We start from the raw sequence: 19665 nt of genomic DNA, 5'->3' as shown, positions 1-19665 counted from the left end.
AGAGGGTGATAAACGTAGATGGTGAGAAAGAGGGAGCACAACTAAGTGGAAGGAAAGAAGTAATTGATTTTGGACTGAACCATTTTCTATGGCCAAACAAGCATCCCTCTTGCCAGATTCCTTACTTTTGAATCCCTGCCTTGTATATCTTGGCCTCCTGGCCTGTAAACACACACGCAACAGATGGGCTTTGACTCTCAGGAAGTGGTTTGTTTATATTACAGATATGAGTGAGCTTCCATGCCCCGACGAATTGAGACTGTCCTGAGGGCAAAAGGGGGTGCAACTCAATATTAGGACCACACTGTTCCTAATGTTTTGTGCACTCAGTGTATATATAATTGAGCTCCTATGCTTCTCAATGGACAGATCATATGTAGGATAACATTTGACACTTTTCACAAATGCCATACAATACATAAAAACATTTCAAAACCAAATGTAGCAGATATGTAACCCATTCTCAACCTACTTTGCCTTGAAGCTGATACTTCAGGTCTTCACAACAGTGTCTATTTCAGTCCAATAGGTTTGAATTTCTAGTCCTTCCTGTTCTGCCGGTCTCTGCATTGTTGTCATAGGTGGCTTTGTCATAAAACACATCTTGGCCAGGTCGTTTTTCTAACATAGCCAGGTCGTTTTTCTAACATGGCCAGGTCGTTTTTCTAACATAGCCAGGTCGTTATTCTAACATGGCCAGGTCGTTTTTCTAACATAGCCAGGTCGTTATTCTAACATAGCCAGGTCGTTATTCTAACATGGCCAGGTCGTTATTCTAACATGGCCAGGTCGTTATTCTAACATGGCCAGGTCGTTTTTCTAACATGGCCAGGTTGTTATTCTAACATGGCCAGGTCGTTATTCTAACATAGCCAGGTCGTTATTCTAACATGGCCAGGTCGTTATTCTAACATAGCCAGGTCGTTTTTCTAACATGGCCAGGTTGTTTTTCTAACATGGCCAGGTCGTTATTCTAACATAGCCAGGTCGTTATTCTAACATAGCCAGGTCGTTATTCTAACATGGCCAGGTCGTTTTTCTAACATGGCCAGGTTGTTTTTCTAACATGGCCAGGTCGTTATTCTAACATGGCCAGGTCGTTTTTCTAACATGGCCAGGTCGTTATTCTAACATGGCCAGGTCGTTATTCTAACATAGCCAGGTCGTTATTCTAACATGGCCAGGTCGTTATTCTAACATGGCCAGGTCGTTTTTCTAACATGGCCAGATCGTTTTTCTAACATAGCCAGGTCGTTATTCTAACATAGCCAGGTCGTTTTTCTAACATGGCCAGGTCGTTATTCTAACATAGCCAGGTCGTTATTCTAACAAGGCCAGGTCGTTTTTCTAACATAGCCAGGTCGTTATTCTAACATGGCCAGGTCGTTATTCTAACATGGCCAGGTCGTTATTCTAACATGGCCAGGTCGTTTTTCTAACATGGCCAGGTCGTTATTCTAACATGGCCAGGTCGTTATTCTAACATAGCCAGGTCGTTATTCTAACATGGCCAGGTCGTTATTCTAACATAGCCAGGTCGTTTTTCTAACATGGCCAGGTTGTTTTTCTAACATGGCCAGGTCGTTATTCTAACATAGCCAGGTCGTTATTCTAACATAGCCAGGTCGTTATTCTAACATGGCCAGGTCGTTTTTCTAACATGGCCAGGTTGTTTTTCTAACATGGCCAGGTCGTTATTCTAACATGGCCAGGTCGTTTTTCTAACATGGCCAGGTCGTTATTCTAACATGGCCAGGTCGTTATTCTAACATAGCCAGGTCGTTATTCTAACATGGCCAGGTCATTATTCTAACATGGCCAGGTCGTTTTTCTAACATGGCCAGATCGTTTTTCTAACATAGCCAGGTCGTTATTCTAACATGGCCAGGTCGTTATTCTAACATAGCCAGGTCGTTATTCTAACATGGCCAGGTCGTTATTCTAACATAGCCAGGTCGTTTTTCTAACATGGCCAGGTTGTTTTTCTAACATGGCCAGGTCGTTATTCTAACATAGCCAGGTCGTTATTCTAACATAGCCAGGTCGTTATTCTAACATGGCCAGGTCGTTTTTCTAACATGGCCAGGTTGTTTTTCTAACATGGCCAGGTCGTTATTCTAACATGGCCAGGTCGTTTTTCTAACATGGCCAGGTCGTTATTCTAACATGGCCAGGTCGTTATTCTAACATAGCCAGGTTGTTATTCTAACATGGCCAGGTCATTATTCTAACATGGCCAGGTCGTTTTTCTAACATGGCCAGATCGTTTTTCTAACATAGCCAGGTCGTTATTCTAACATAGCCAGGTCGTTTTTCTAACATGGCCAGGTCGTTATTCTAACATAGCCAGTTCGTTTTTCTAACATGGCCAGGTCGTTATTCTAACATGGCCAGGTCGTTATTCTAACATGACCAGGTTGTTATTCTAACATGGCCAGGTCGTTATTCTTACATGGCCAGGTCGTTTTTCTAACATAGCCAGGTCGTTATTCTAACATGGCCAGGTCGTTTTTCTAACATAGCCAAGTCGTTATTCTAACATGGCCAGGTCGTTATTGGATACTGTCATGAATACCCCACTTGGATAAATTGAGATTTTAGTATCGATAGGAATATTAGTCTCTAGTGTCTCCCCTAAGGCTTCCTGACCAGCCAGTCAGTCAGTCCCTTCTGGGTGGTAGCTTTGGACAAGGTTGTGGCAAGAAACACCTGTTATATCCGCTTATGGGTTACCAGAAGGTTCTGAAGACTTCTAGTTGACCCCAATCCAGTCAGATTTGGGAAGCAGTGCTCTAAATAGATGTTTGAGAGAGAGTGAGAGAGAGAGAGAGAGAGAGAGAGACAGTGAGACAGGGAGAGAGACAGAGACAGGGAGAGAGACGGAGAGAGACGGAGACAAAGGGAGAGAGACGGAGACAAAGGGAGAGAGACGGAGACAAAGGGAGAGAGACGGAGACAAAGGGAGAGAGACGTAGACAAAGGGAGAGACACGGAGACAAAGGGAGAGAGACAGAGGTTGGCCTATATATAGGGTCTGGACTTGCCACATGTAGAATCTGTTCCCCTTGGTGAACCACAACAGTTTGTCAGTGTTGCTGTGTCACTGCCACGCCGCCTTCATGAGAACTGCTATTTTAGTTTTAGGAGGATGGCACCGCATGGGACCACCTGGAACTGTAAAGGTTACAGTCAGCAACTACTGTAGTCATATCGAATGGATGTTTGCTAAGTCACTAAGGGTAGACCATTGAAGGTCAGCTTAATTATACATTGGAGTGCGTTTGAAATACAAAATGTATTGCATTTACATTTTATGCTTATATATATCCCAAGCTGGCAGCGTAAGAGAATGGAGCATAATGTTCCAGTCAATCACCAGACTGTCACCTCTGTAGATTTCTGTTGATGTCTCAATGACCTGGCTGACAGCCATACAATCAATGCATAAAGCCTTCGAGGGAACTATTTCATATGCACACAAGTTATACTGTGCCTCTTATATTATGCACGCACACACACTACGAACACATTGGGCAACATACAGTACCTTGTGCACAGTAGTGTGGAGCGTCTCTGTAGCTGCTTGGATGTTAATTATGTGCTGTCCGGGGTTAGGTTTCACATAGGCCAGCTGAAAATAAATGTCAGTCACAGTTTGTGCTTGCAGGGCAGATAAGGGTGGAGAGAGGAGGGGGGGGCGGGTTGGGTGGTAGGGAAAGGAAGAGCGTGCAGGGTAAAGAAGATATTGGCTCTGTATTTCACACAGGGATGTCATTGGGTAACATCGCTGACAATTGTCTGTTTCTCTCTCTCCAGCAAAGGAAAGCTCCCCCCTGGCATGGCTGCTCCATCCTTCCTCCTCCTCTTCCCCCTGGGTTTGCTGTCTGCTGTGAGATCAGCCTCGCTGATGGACCCTGGCTCTATGACGTCATCAGGTAGACTGCTACACCCCATACCTTTTCACACACTCGTTTGTCTCGTCATGTGATTGTCAGCACTGTAGAGAGAGTGTGATGTGTTGAAATGTATGACACTCCTACTGTATCTGATTCCACCTACGGTAACTGACATTTATCTCTGACAACAATCATCTATCTTACAACACAATACTCATGTTTTTCTAAATCCGATCTATTGCTCTTTTTAGTATCAAATCTTTAGCATGTGAACCAATGCCCTTTCTTGTTTGATCCAATATTGCACAGTCCAGGGCATTTACACTTATCAAATCTTATATCAGACAACAGTTGCAGAGTCCTGTGTTTGCACACATGGGAAAAGGTTGTTGGTTGAGCAAACGGCAGCCTTTCCTTTTTCAGCCAGTCCGACTGCACCAGATCAATAGTGAAGGTAAATAGATTGAACTGGGCTGTGACAAAGTCCAGGGACAGGCAGACAGGATGGGTTACATGTTGACCTAACACAGCTCCCTCCATACAGCCAAGGAAAACATGCATTTTATATACTGCACGTTTATTAACCACTACTACAAAGGACAAATAATATGTAAAACGTAATAAGCTATAGATATCATGAGTAAAAAAATGGGGAAGGGAGCCCTAATTGTTTTGCTCCAGTAACCATGTAAATGGTGTCTCTCCTGAGTGGTGCAATCTAAGGGACCAAAATTCAGGAATGTCATATTCATGGCCATATTCTGTTGCCACATCATTTGTGAAACTATGCTCCGAGTCTCTGAGTTCAGAACATGGCGTTATAGAGAGAGATAGCTGGACCCAGAGTTGAGCGATGTCCTTGCAATGCACTGGCTGCTGCTCAAATGGACTCTGTCCATTGTAAGTGGGTTAAAGTGAACAGCTCTGGGCCAACCTCTATTGTAGAAACTGTTCCCTCACATGATGTTTGGTCAATCTGTATGGAGTGATCTAGAATGTTTTGCCTCTTACCATGAGCCTGTCTCCACTACTCTGGAATGTTTTTTCATTTGGTCTGGAGGGCTCCAGTACATTATGTATCTCTCTGTGACCCTGTCTAACAGCACTCTCCATGGGGAGTCCTCAATCCTCTCCTCATCCTCTCTTCCTCGCCTCCTCCTCTACCCAGAGCTCAGTGGTCCATAGATTATAAGGGCATAAACCTGTAGCACTCCCTTATGGATTAAACTGTAAAAGTAATGGGTCGCTGTTGGCCTGCTGGTGAAGATTTAATGTTGGAACACGTCTTTGGCAGGAGTTGAGAACTCTCCCCTGAGTCATCACACAGGGATCTCTCTCCCCTCTCGCACATGAATACCTGGGTGATGTGGCCTCTCCCCTCTCTCACATGAATACCTGGGTGGTGTGGCCTCTCCCCTCTCTCACATGAATACCTGGGTGGTGTGGCCTCGCTCGTCTCTCACATGAATACTTGGGTGGTGTGGCCTCGCTCCTCTCTCACATGAATACCTGGGTGGTGTGGCCTCTCTCCTCTCACATGAATACCTGGGTGGTGTGGCCTCTCTCCTCTCACATGAATACCTGGGTGGTGTGGCCTCTCTCCTCTCACATGAATACCTGGGTGGTGTGGCCTCTCCCCTCTCTCACATTAATACCTGGGTGGTGTGGTCTCTCCCCTCTCACATGAATACCTGGGTGGTGTGGCCTCTCCCCTCTCACATGAATACCTGGGTGGTGTTGCCTCTCTCCTCTCACATGAATACCTGGGTGGTGTAGCCTCTCTCCTCTCACATGAATACCTGGGTGGTATGGCCTCTCCCCTCTCTCAAATGAATACCTGGGTGGTGTGGCCTCTCCCCTCTCTCACATGAATACCTGGGTGGCGTGGCCTCTCTCACATGAATACCTGGGTGGTGTGGCCTCTCCCCTCTCTCACATGTATACCTGGGTGGTGTGGTCTCGCTCGTCTCTCACATTAACAACTAGGTGGTGTGGCCTCGCCCCTCTCTCACATTAACATCTGGGTGGTGTGGCCTCGCCCCTCTCTCACATTAACATCTGGGTGGTGTGGCCTCGCCCCTCTCTCACATTAACATCTGGGTGGTGTGGCCTCTCCTCTCTGAAACTAAGCCTCACTTTGTTCCTGGACTTCTAGAAGGTCAGAGTGGGTATGGATAAGGTTCATACAGGTGACAAAAGCATGTAGAACATATCATTTTAATAATTTCAAAAGTTGGCTAAATAAAAACGCAATGACAATAATAATGCCTACTAAACTAGTTTTTATTAGTGAGCTTTCTCTGGTTTTGAGTTTGTGATATGTGTTACTGAATTGTGGGTAGCTAAAATTATACACAAATAGTTTGATTCTAGTGTCTGTCTTTCCCCGGGGGTCTTTAGTTCACCTGGCAATAGGATTTTCCCAAAAACTGCTGCAAACACTTATCGCTTCCAGTTTACATAAACTTCTGATAACTATTTAGATAATGACTGACCATCATGATGTGTCCAAAATTCCACCTTATTCCCTATGAAGTGCACTACTTTTGAACAGAGCCCTATGGGGAATAGGGTGTCATTTGGGATGTAGTCAGACGCTGAGCAGTCTCCGGGAACCACAGAGTTCTGTGTTCATTTGATTGGTTGTCAATGAAGGCAGTGCTAAGGAGATGATTGTGGACTTCAGGAAACAGCAGAGGGAGCACCCCCCCCCCATCCACATCTAAGGGACAGCAGTGGAGAAGGTGGAAAGTTTTAAGTTCCTCGGCGTACACCTCACAGACAAACTGAATTGGTCCACCCACACAGACAGTGTGGTGAAGAAGGTGCAACAGCGCCTCTTCAACCTCAGGAGGCTGAAGAAATTTGGCTTGTCATCCAAAACCATGACAAACTTTTACAGATGCACAGTCGAGAGCATCCTGTCGGGCTGTATCACAGCCTGGTACGGCAACTGTACCGCCCTTATCCACAACGTTCTCCAGAGGGTGGTGAGGTCTGCACAACGCATCACCGGGAGCAAACTACCTGCCCTCCAGTACACCTACAGCACCCAACGTCACAGGAAGGCCAAAAAGATCATCAAGGACAGCAACCACCCGAGCCACTTTCTGTTCATACCGCTAACATCCAGAAGGCGAGGTCAGTACAGGTGCATCAAAGCTGGGACTGAGAAACTGAAAAACAGCTTCTACCTCAAGGCCATCAGACTGCTAAACAGCAATCACTAACTCAGAGAGGCTGCTGCCTGCATTGAGACCAAATCACTGGCCACTTTAATAAGTCACTTTAAATAATGCCACTTTAATAATGTTTACATATCTTACATTACTCATATCATATGTATATACTATATTTTATACCATCTATTGCACCTTGCCTATGCCGCTCGGCCATCGCTCATCCATATATTTATATGCACATATAAATTCATTCAGCCCTTTAGATTTGTGTGTATTAGGTAGTTGTTAGGGAATTGTTAGATTACTTTTAGATATTACTGTACTGTCGGAAGTAGAAGCACAAGCATTTCGCTACACTCGTATTAACATCTGCTAACCATGTGTATGTGACCAATAACATCTGCTAACCATGTGTATGTGACCAATAACATCTGCTAACCATGTGTATGTGACCATTAACATCTGCTAACCATGTGTATGTGACCAATAACATCTGCTAACCATGTGTATGTGACCAATAACATCTGCTAACCATGTGTATGTGACCAATAACTTCCGCTAACCATGTGTATGTGACCAATAACATCTGCTAACCATGTGTATGTGACCAATAAAATTTGATTTGATTTGGAACTGGCCCAGTCTTCCTCAACAACGGTGAAACATCTTCCTCCTTTCTCCGCCTCTCTCTGCCTCTCTCATTCTCTCTCCTCTCTTAGTCACTACACTATTTCCTCTACCACGCTTCTATCTAAACGCCCCTGAAACTCTCAGCGTGTCTCTAGTTCCGTCATAGTTTCTACCCCAACCTGTTTTAGTATTTCTACCCTTTACATATATTTACCAGATGTGCCTCTGAGATGCAAGTTCTGTTGGGCCTTCCTAGAAATGTTTAGCTACATGTTTTTTCACCAGTGGGCAGACCACATAACAAGTAGAAAATATGCTTTTAGAGACGCTCCCTGTGTTTAGGGCCAGACCAGGGTGATTAGAGTGTGAGTGTGTGCCTATGTGTGTGTGTCTGACTGTCTGGACCCTGCGTACCTATTGATCCTGTTGTGCTGATTTTGAGGCTCTTGCTATTTAGCCATGCAGGCAGAAACAAGCGGTGACTGCACAGGGTTTGGTACGCCTCGCCCCACACACACACACACACACACATACACTACAATTTCAGAGCCCTCAGTCTGAGCCCTACAAAGAGCAGTACTGGGTTGTGTTTACGGTTTGTAGCAGGGCTTGGCCAAGTTAAGTAGAGACAGGGCCCAACGATACATCCATGTTAAGTAGAGACAGGGCCCAACAATACAGCCAAGTTAAGGAGAGAAAAGGGCCCAACGATACAGCCAAGTTAAGGAGAGAAAAGGGCCCAACGATACAGCCAAGTTAAGGAGAGAAAAGGGCCCAACGATACAGCCAAGTTAAGTAGAGAAAAGGGCCCAACGATACAGCCAAGTTAAGGAGAGACAGGGCCCAACGATACAGCCAAGTTAAGTAGAGAAAAGGGCCCAACGATACAGCCAAGTTAAGGAGAGAAAAGGGCCCAACGATACAGCCAAGTTAAGGAGAGAAAAGGGCCCAACGATGCAGCCAAGTTAAGGAGAGACAGGGCCCAACGATACAGCCAAGTTAAGTAGAGAAAAGGGCCCAACGATACAGCCAAGTTAAGGAGAGAAAAGGGCCCAACGATACAGCCAAGTTAAGGAGAGAAAAGGGCCCAACAATACAGCCAAGTTAAGTAGAGGCAGGGCCCAACGATACAGCCAAGTTAAGGAGAGAAAAGGGTGCAACGATACAGCCAAGTTAAGTAGAGGCAGGGCATACAGCCAATTAAAGTAGAGGCAGGGCCCAACGATACAGCCAAGTTAAGTAGAGGCAGGGCCCAACGATACAGCCAAGGTAAGTAGAGACAGGGCCCAACGATACAGCCAAGTTAAGGAGAGACAGGGCCCAACGATACAGCCAAGTTAAGTAGAGACAGGGCCCAACGATACAGCCAAGTTAAGGAGAGAAAAGGGTGCAACGATACAGCCAAGTTAAGTAGAGGCAGGGCATACAGCCAATTAAAGTAGAGGCAGGGCCCAACAATACAGCCAAGTTAAGTAGAGGCAGGGCCCAACGATACAGCCAAGTTAAGGAGAGAAAAGGGCCCAACGATACAGCCAAGTTAAGTAGAGGCAGGGCCCAACGATACAGCCAAGTTAAGTAGAGACAGGGCCCAACGATACAGCCAAGTTAAGGAGAGACAGGGCCCAACGATACAGCCAAGTTAAGTAGAGACAGGGCCCAACGATACAGCCAAGTTAAGGAGAGACAGGGCCCAACGATACAGCCAAGTTAAGGAGAGGCAGGGCCCAACCATACAGCCAAGTTAAGGAGAGAAAAGGGCGCAACGATACAGCCAAGTTAAGTAGAGACAGGGCCCAACGATACAGCCAAGTTAAGGAGAGAAAAGGGCCCAACGATACAGCCAAGTTAAGTAGAGACAGGGCCCAACGATACAGCCAAGTTAAGTAGAGACAGGGCCCAACGATACAGCCAAGTTAAGTAGAGACAGGGCCCAACGATACAGCCAAGTTAAGTAGAGACAGGGCCCAACGATACAGCCAAGTTAAGGAGAGAAAAGGGCCCAACGATACTGCCAAGTTAATTAGAGGCAGGGCCCAACGATACAGCCAAGTTAAGTAGAGACAGGGCCCAACGATACAGCCAAATTAAGTAGAGACAGGGCCCAACGATACAGCCAAGTTAAGTAGATACAGGCCCCAACGATACAGCCAAGTTAAGGAGAGAAAAGGGCGCAACGATACAGCCAAGTTAAGTAGAGACAGGGCCCAACGATACAGCCAAGTTAAGTAGAGACAGGGCCCAACGATACAGCCAAGTTAAGGAGAGACAGGGCCCAACGATACAGCCAAGTTAAGGAGAGAAAAGAGCCCAACGATACAGCCAAGTTAAGTAGAGGCAGGGCCCAACCATACAGCCAAGTTAAGGAGAGAAAAGGGCGCAACGATATAGCCAAGTTAAGTAGAGACAGGGCCCAACGATACAGCCAAGTTAAGGAGAGAAAAGGGCCCAACGATACAGCCAAGTTAAGTAGAGACAGGGCCCAACGATACAGCCAAGTTAAGTAGAGACAGGGCCCAACGATACAGCCAAGTGAAGGAGAGACAGGGCCCAACGATACAGCCAAGTTAAGGAGAGACAGGGCCCAACGATACAGACAAGCATTTATGGGAAAGAATGGAAGGAGAACCAGGGAAGAACTTTCAAGGGGTGAGGGATGGAGGGTATGAGGGATGTTAAGATGATACATTTCCAATTTGTGCTACTAGTTCAGGGTGCCACTGGCACAACATTGGGTGTCCACCATGGCTCTGCACCTCACTCTCTTCTGTATGAGGGCTTTGGCCTCTTGCCAGGAGATCCCAGCTTTGTTCAGTTCTCGTAGTGTTCTTGACAACATTGGGCGTCCACCATGGCTCTCCATCTCACTCTCTTCTGTATGAGGGCTTTGGCCTCTTGCCAGGAGATCCCAGCTTTGTTCAGTTCTCGTAGTGTTCTTGGCACAACATTCAAACATCTGGCAGATATTAGCCTGGAGAAACCATACAATGCTCAGGCCTTATTCCATGTTCCAGATAGAAACACACTCTATAAGGAGGCCAGTAACAGAACAAAATGATGTGAGAATATTTTATGTTGGCTCATGACAACTAAAAGCCCCCAGTGAAAACTAGGCTAGAACCACCTCAGTCAGTCCGTGTGAGAGACCAGCGACTAATCTTAAGCAATCCAATGCCAAAGCAGTGTGCGCGTGTCTGTTGAGAAGGGTAACTGTAACCCGACCGACTCATCTATATTTACTCTCAGCCATTCTTAATATGACATAACCAAGCTAATGCTGTGGTTGGGAGGTTATTACAGGAGATGAACATTATCTTGGGCTAATAAATGACTGGATCCTGGCTAATCTGTCTGGGACTGTGAGTGGACCCCGGCAAACTATGGTTATCATACTTCAAAGTAGAATGGGGATGATGGTATTAAGGCTCAACTCAATCTAACCCACATAGAAGTATTGTTGGTATTTTCTTTAACTCTTATTTTACAAGGTAAATTGACTGAGAACACATTCTCATTTGCAGCAATGATCTGGGGGATAGTTACAGGGGAGAGGAGGGGGGGGGGTGAATGAATCAATTGGAAGCTATTAACTGAGTAGTTATTTTTCCTATGGCCATATACATTCACTAAATGGTTTAATGTACTTTAAAAACGAACAACTCCTGCTACTTTCATTTCACAGGTTTGCTTCCGGTCTGTTTTCAGAATAAGACGTTTTGGTGTGCAGACAGTAGTTTGTGAATATGGACTAGCACGGTGTAAACATTGACAAGTTGAATAGATTTTCAACCTTAGATAGAGCTCCAGTTAACTTTTATAGGGGATTCTATTTAGTTTCTTAGAGGTGTGTTGAAGTTGTCTTTGTAGATCTGAACACAGGGGTTTGGTTTGTTATGGACATTGTGTGTGTGTGTGTGTGTGTGTGTGTGTGTGTGTGTGTGTGTGTGTGTGTGTGTGTGTGTGTGTGTGTGTGTGTACACACATTTTACTGTACTTGTGAGTACCAGAAGTCCTCACTAGAATACTAAACCAACTCAAATTCAGAAGTGAGGACATTTTGCCGGTCCTTGCTTGTAAAAAGGCTATTTTAGGCCCAGGGGTTAAGGTTAGTGAGGACATTTTGACGGTCCTCACTTGTAAAAAAGGCTATTTTAGGATTAGGGGGTTAAGGGTTTGGCTTACCGGTTAGGGAAAGTAGGATTTTGAATGATAATCAATTGTTGATCCCCAAAAAGTCCTCACAAGTATAGTAAGACATAGGTGAGTGTGCGTGTTGGCAGTTATTTTTAACACCTGTTTACAATCCCTTGTGTGAATCTGTTGTTCAGTGTGTCTGTCCCGTCCGTCTGTGTCTCTCTGTGCTTCGTTTCTGTCCATGAAAACAGCGTGTAGTCTAACACGGCCCCTCAGCCTGTCCACCTTATGGTTAGTTGACCTTTAACTTGATGATGTACAGTATAGGGGCATAATTCACTGAAGCTTCCTTTATACACATGTAAATGTTACATACACAACCAATACCTCATCCTCATCTGTTCACTTCAAAACCAGGATGATGCCTCAGCATGAACCTCTAAAGCAGGGCTGTAAAACTTTACACGACTCCAAACGGTGAAGCTCAGTTGTACGGTAAAAAGCATATTTCCCCCTTAAAAACAGTTAAAAAGACCATTTAAAGAAGGGTTGTCAAACTCATTCCACGGAGGGCCGAGTGTCTGCAGGTTTTAGTTTTTTACTTTCAATTAAGACCTAAACAACCAGGTGAGGGGAGTTCCTTACTAATCAGTGACCTCAATTCATCAATCAAGGACAGGGGAGAAGCGAAAAGCTGCAACCGCTCGGCCCTCCGTGGAAGGAGTTTGACACGTGCTTTAAAGTGTCTTTTTAACCGCTTACGATGTAAATGTGTTTTTTACCCTACAGCTGAGCTCAACGTTTGTATTCTTGTGGAAATTAGGCTATTCAGGCCTACAGCTTAAGATATGACCCAATATACACTAGCGTTCAAATGTTTGGGGTCACTTAGAAATGTCCTTGTTTTCCATGAAAACATACATGAAATGAGTTGGAAAATGAATAGGAAATATAGTCAAGACGTTGACAAGGTTATAAATATTGATTTTTAATTGAAATAATAGTGTCCTTCAAACTTTGTTTTCGTCAAAGAATCTTCCATTTGCAGCCTTGCAGACCTTTGGCATTCTAATTGTCAATTTGTTGAGGTCATCTGAAGAGATTTCATCCCATGCTTCCTGAAGCACCTCCCACAAGTTGGATTGGCTTGATGGGCACTTCTTATGTACCATATTGTCAAGATGCTCCCACAACAGCTCAATAGGGTTGAGATCCGGTGACTGTGCTGGCCACTCCATTATAGACAGAATACAGGCTGACTGCTTCTTCCCTAAATAGTTATTGCATAGTTTGGAGCTCTGATTTGGGTCATTGTCCTGTTGTAGGAGGAAATTGGATCCAATTAAGCGCCATCTGCAGGGTATGGCATGACGTTGCAAAATGGAATGATAGCCTTCCTTCTTCAAGATCCCTTTTACCCCACCATGCTTGACAGATGCCGTCAAGCACTCCTCCAGCCTCTTTTTATTTTTTCTGCGTCTCACAAATGTTTTTCTTTGTGATCCGAACACCTCAAACTTAGATTTGTCTGTCCATAACACATTTTTCCAATCTTCCTTTGTCCAGTGTCTGTGTTCTTTTGCCCATCTTAATATTTTATTTTTATTGGCCAGTCTGAGATATGGCTTTTTCTTTACAACTCTGCCTAGAAGGCCAGCATCCAGAAGCTGCCTCTTCACTGTTGACATTGAGACTGGTGTTTTGCGGGTACTATTTAATGAAGCTGCCAGTTGAGGACTTGTGAGGCGTCTGTTTCTCAAACTAGACACTAATGTACTTGTCCTCTTGGATAGGTTGTGCACCAGGGCCTCCCACTCCTCTTTCTATACTGGTTAGAGCCAGTTTGCTCTGTTCTGTGAAGGGAGTAGTAGACAGCGTTGTATGAGATCTTCAGTTTCTTGGCAATTTCTCGCATGGAATAGCCTTCATTTCTCAGAACAAGAATAGCCTGACGAGTTTCAGAAGAAAGTTATTTGTTTCTGGCCATTTTGAGCCTGTAATCGAACCCACAAATGCTGATGCTCCAGATACTCAACTAGTCTAAAGAAGGCCAGTTTTATTGCTTCTTTAATCAGAAAAACAGTTTGCAGCTGTCCTAACATACTTGCAAAAGGGTTTTCTAATGATCAATTCACCTTTTAAAATGATCAACTTGGATTAGTTAACAACATGCCATTGGAACACAGGAGTGATGGTTGCTGATAATGGGCCTCTGTACGCCTATGTAGATATTCCATAAAAAAAATCCAGCTACAATTGTTTCCAGCTACAATTGTCATTTACAATATTAACAATGTCTACATTGTATTTCTGATCAATTTGATGTTATTTTAATGTTTCAAAAACAAGGACATTTCTAAGTTTGACCCCACACTTTTGAAAAGGTAGTGTACTTTATTAACATTTCTTTGTCATTCAGGCTTATTTTTCATATTCTGAAAAACATATGTTTAGATTTGAGAAAAGTTCTATTGGAGCACTTCCTACATCGATGATTTTAAATCTCAGCCACTTCCTGAATGGAATTGTGTGTGTGTCAGGTTGGTGCCAGGAAGACATATGGGCCAGCAGGTCATGGTGACACAGCAGAACCGTAGATATACATAGTTTGCCAAAACTCTGCTTAAGAATTAGCATCTTAATGTCCTGCCACTCCATTTGGTTTCTAGGGGAAGGTTTTCAAATCTGTACTCAACCCCCCTCCAACCCTCCCCTTTTGAAAAGTACACCCATGTTTACCATCCAGGCTTCACTGAATGACAACATGGAGGTATCTGATGCGACAATTTTGCAGGTAAGCAGTGACTACTAGAGAACTTTTGGGTTAAAATCCAGGTCTCCAATTCAAGCACCAGCTCAGGATAATAAGGATAATCAGGATAATAAATCATGCTAATCCAAGGCACCGGGACATCGGCATCGGTCACGAGATCCTGTTCACGTATCATGATGGAGAAGACGATTTCAACAACCAGCCTTGGTGTGAATAGTCCCTTCCTTTATTCCTTTCTTGAGATTTATCTAATATAAAGACCGTATGTGACCGTCCGGCTCAAATCGGTCTTATGTAGCAAAATATTTAATTGTGTTTTTTACATTTGATAAAAGTAAAGACTCAGAGCTACAAAACTACAGTTGAGGAACAGTGTGAAAGTAATTTTGCTTTGAAAGTCGATAAACTTGTAAACTAACTTTTGAGAGAATGTCCTTTGAATGTTTTGGTACGACTATTGGAGAGCTCTTCTTTGTCTACACCCATTCAGCATCGTTCACAATCTCTTAAGCTTTAGCCCCACCCATCTCTTTAAGGGTTCATCCGAATGTACTAACAGCAGTCAAGCACACAACCTAAGTTGCTAGCTACTTCCAGACATCTAAGTGAGCGAGAACAGCAACAACAACAACAGCGTTGGTGACTGCAACTGTGCTGTCAGATTGCCCGTTCGTAAATTCAGAGCACTTCGCGTTCAGAGCGCACAGCAGACACTCTGGCTGATGAGTTTACTGACACCGGCCATATTCAACGGGTGTTTAGCATTTGTAAATTCATCAGTTATTCTGCGCTGTCTCGCACATTCAGACGAGAGTGCTCTGAAACCGGTGTAGATGGCCAGACTGAATTTACGAATGCACTCTAAATGGTTACTTGCATAGTAGATTATTTTGTTAAGACATGTAGTTAGCTAGCTAGTTAGGTAAACAATGAACCCTAATGAACCATAATCACATAATGATGTTACTATCCTGCATGAATCTACAAGTGAACCTGGTTGGTAATCTAATGTTAGCTAGCTAACATTAGGCTATAGCTAGCTAAGCAAATGGCTCTGAGATACAAATAATAAGCTCATACACATAATGCTAGCCAGCCGGCCAGCTAGAGGTTTTCAAATCTGTACTCAAAACCCCTCCCCTCTAGCTAGTTAGTATGGTAAACAATGAACCATAATCACAACTCATGACATTACTACCCTGCATGAATCTGCAGGTAGCTAACCAACCAGGTTGAACATTAGCTAGCTAACATTAGGCTTTAGCTAGCCAAGCAAATGGCTCTTTCTGTCAATTAGAAATGTGTAATATCTGAAAATGTAGCTAGCTAGACTATTCATGGTTGGACGTGTCTCCTGTCAGATACCATGGTTACCCTTAGTTTGAAGATGTAATCCGGGGACAGGTGTTTTCTCCATCTCCTTAGCTATCACACTCAAATTCCACTGATTTCAAAACTCAGTCCTCCAGAAAGTGGAGAACAACACTTATGCAGTTGTAATACATGCTACATTTTTTTTAAAGCCAGGTTAGACAGGATTACCTAGACATACTGTCCAGCTCAAATAGACAGAAGCGTGCTATATGGCAGAACAATACAAACTCATCTCTCGGCATGTCCAGCCCACTCATTATCTCAGCCAATCATGGCGAGCGGGAAGGTTAATGTCTTCTTTGGCTAAACCAACTAGGCTCGTAATATATCAATTGTATTCGTATTTACAGATGGCATACAATTTTGTTATTAAGGCACATAAAAGTTCACATGTTCGAGAAGGCATGTCTGCCAAAAAAAATGCATTTTGATGAAAATAAAAAAAGTAATTTTTCCGTTTTTGAGTTGTTAAAAAAGTTTGAAATATCCAATAAATGTCGTTCCACTTCATGATTGTGTCCCACTTGTTGTTGATTCTTCACAAAAAAATACAGTTTTATATCTTTATGTTTGAAGCCTGAAATGTGGCAAAAGGTCGCAAAGTTCAAGGGGGCCGAATACTTTCGCAAGGCACTGTATGTTGGTGTGTGTGTCTCACTCTATTCCATATTGTAAGACATAACCAGCCTTGTGGATTGGGTTTTGTCCCACGTCTCTCTTATCAGCGTGGTGACAAACTATACTGTGTTCCATCATTTGCTAATTAGTCAGATGAGTGAGAATGATGGATATGGTTAATGTCATAGAGATCCTATTGGTATTATAATCCTAATTCTATGGTTACTAATGTAATAATGCTGCATGAACACCCCAGTCAGAGGAGACCTTCCCCGTCAACACACATTCACTGTAACAGTTATTATTAGCTATTATCATCCTACTTAATAGAATCAGTGTTCAGTAAACACAGTTGTTATAACACTCACTCTGTCTGTCTTGCTCATCTGTTTGGCTTTAATGGATCAGTCCTGCAGACGTGTATACACAGTGCGATGGCCTTGAGTAGCATTTAATTTGGTTTGTACTGGTGATAGAAAGCTAAGAGCAAAGAATTGCCAGCGTACCTCAGAGACTAGTAAGAAACAACAGCTTCCTCTGTTCTGTGTGTTTAGTCTGTGTGTACAGTGTTTTTGTGTGTGTTTGTGTGCACGTTAATGTGTGTGTAAAAAGCTGTGGCCTTTCTCATGTCATGCTCTGAATGGATGTAGCCTAACTCAATTTGCACGGAAATCACATTCAATCCCACTGATTTGGACACTTAAGTGGAGAGAGCAACATGGTTGGTGAAAGGACATGCTTTTAAAATGACAGAATGTCCTGTAAAGCAGAGGGATATTACATGGGGCCTATGGGGATGGATATAGGGCACTTACTAGCTAATCACATCTGTATTCAGAGCTACAGGTTTAAGCACAGTAGTTACAAGGGAGTAATGGATCTAATGATGGGAAACATTTAAGGCAAGGATCTAATGATGGGAAACATTTAAGGCAAGGATCTAATGATGGGAAACATTTAAGGCAAGGATCTAATGATGGGAAACATTTAAGGCAAGGATCTAATGATGGGAAACATTTAAGGCAAGGATCTAATGATGGGAAACATTTAAGGCAAGGATCAGACTGCAGCTAGCTGGTGTGTCTAGATGAAGAAGAAACTGTAAAGGCCAACATGGCATTCTGATGAGCCTGTGAATGTAATGACAATAAAAGGCTGTTTTTAATTATTGTGAACATCCTTTTTATGCATGTAGAAATGCATGCTAACTCGGACAGCACACGCATGTAGACTTTATTATTTCACTTTTAGATTTGTGTATTGTTGTGAGTTACTTTTTTTAAAACTAGGCAAGTCAGTTAAGAAACAATTCTTATTTACAATGACGGCCTACCCCAGCCAGACCCTCCCCTAACCTGGACGACACCATAATTTGCAAATGAATTCATTAAAAATCCTACAATGTGATTTTCTGGATTTTTTTTTCTCATTTTGTCTTTCATAGTTGAAGTGATGAAAATGATGATGAAAATGAAGTGATGAAAATTACAAAAAAGGACAAATAAATAATTATCTCTCTCTCAAACAGTGTTTGCCTGCATTTCTTCCTCCATACAGCGTAGCTAGGAAACAAGAGTCACTGCCCAGATGTCAGCTTTGGTCATCATGCATCATACAGACCCTCACCAGTCAAAATAAATCACTTTATGGGAGTACCAAAGCTGCCTGATGACTAGTGATAAATCCTAGTTTGAAAAGAGCAAAAGGCATGATAGGGATGAATCAGTGGGTATATTCCTAAACGGTAAGTTAATTACCCTGAAGAGGCTAACGCTGACTCATTTCCAACTCATTTGGTAAATGCCCAGCTAACAAAAAATGTTCCCTTAAAAGGGAAATGTTAACATGTTTCAACTCATATTCATCATCTCCAGCACCACCCCAACATCAACACACATGTATGTGAAAATGGCACATTTCTATGTTTAGTAGTAAAATAGATATGGCATCATCAACAAATGAGTTGATGTTGACGAGACGGGTTGGTTGTTTTAGCAACAAAAATGATGTGTGTGCGCAACCATGGGGCAAAACAGATGAGGTTGGCTGGGAGGCTGGATAGATGTGTCCCGTTGGTGATAGATTAGTGGAGAATTGCCTCATTATATGGTAATTTAGCAGACACTTTTATATAAAATCACTTACAACTTTACAACTTCGGCATTAGTTCATCACAATCCTTTCACTTACTTAGCCTAGTACACAAGCTACGATAGAGCACACTTTCTTTTGACGGGGCCTTATTATTACTATTATTATTATTATTATGGTATCATGACTCAGATTTATTTGATCTTAGTCTATTTTGATACATTTTGAGAGAAAAGGTCATGATTTGACATTCGTAAACAATTTACTGTTCAGACTTTAATGCAATATTTCCATTCATGCTTAGCCTATTAGTTTAGCTTTACAGTAATTGCCTTGGCAAGTTGTTTTAAAATGCAGATGGAGGATCTTAATTTGATCACTCTTTTGTTGCTGAGAATTATCCTGCAAAGCAGGACATACAAACGTGTATTTGAGTTTTAAAAAGGCTTCTAAAGTTTGTAATTTCCACATAGAAATGTCAGACTTGATTTGCCCTAATGAAAAATGTATCAACCCCTACAAAAATGTCCATACATTTTTAATAAACATAATAATTCACATTTCCTGTTGCGGCAGGATTATATTCTTGTTATAGAAAACTGTCTCAAATTTTAGATCCTACATCTGTACGTGTTTTCTTCGATGAATCTCTACCATTAATCTAATCTTTCAGTTGGCAGGGGTTAGATTTTTTAAAATTAATATTTAACTCTGAGTATATTAAAGCTTCAATATGTCACTTTTTGGCCGACCCAACCAAATTCACATAGATATGTAAGTTATAGATTTGTCATTGAAAGTAAATCTAAGAAGCGGTAGATATGCTATTTCTATGCTTCCCGTTCCACAATTGACTTTTTGCGTCTTTTACTTTCGGTTTTGTACACCAGCTTCAAACAGCTGAAAATACAATATTTTTGGTTATGGAAAAGATATGTCACAACGGTTTTAGATGGTACGGTCATTATCT

At 42.9% G+C, this 19665-nt stretch overlaps 1 protein-coding gene across 4 annotated transcripts in view; it reads left to right on the top strand.

The window, feature by feature from the left end:
* LOC100135988 (growth hormone receptor) overlaps nucleotides 1-19665 on the top strand; it is a 71682-nt gene that overhangs the window by 27950 nt on the left and 24067 nt on the right. For all 4 annotated transcript variants that reach the window (XM_021622097.3, XM_021622098.3, XM_090191111.1 and 1 more), the window contains one exon: nucleotides 3817-3935. In XM_021622097.3, the coding sequence (XP_021477772.3) occupies nucleotides 3839-3935 (97 nt within the window). In that variant the 5' untranslated portion in view covers nucleotides 3817-3838. The remainder of the gene's footprint in view (nucleotides 1-3816; nucleotides 3936-19665) is intronic.

This window comes from Oncorhynchus mykiss, chromosome 11 (genome assembly GCF_057628025.1).
Source record: "Oncorhynchus mykiss isolate SJ-2025 chromosome 11, ASM5762802v1, whole genome shotgun sequence".
Lineage (NCBI taxonomy): Eukaryota > Metazoa > Chordata > Actinopteri > Salmoniformes > Salmonidae > Oncorhynchus > Oncorhynchus mykiss.
The sequence above is the reverse complement of the archived record's forward strand: the minus strand, read 5'-3'. Positions and strand labels throughout refer to the sequence as shown.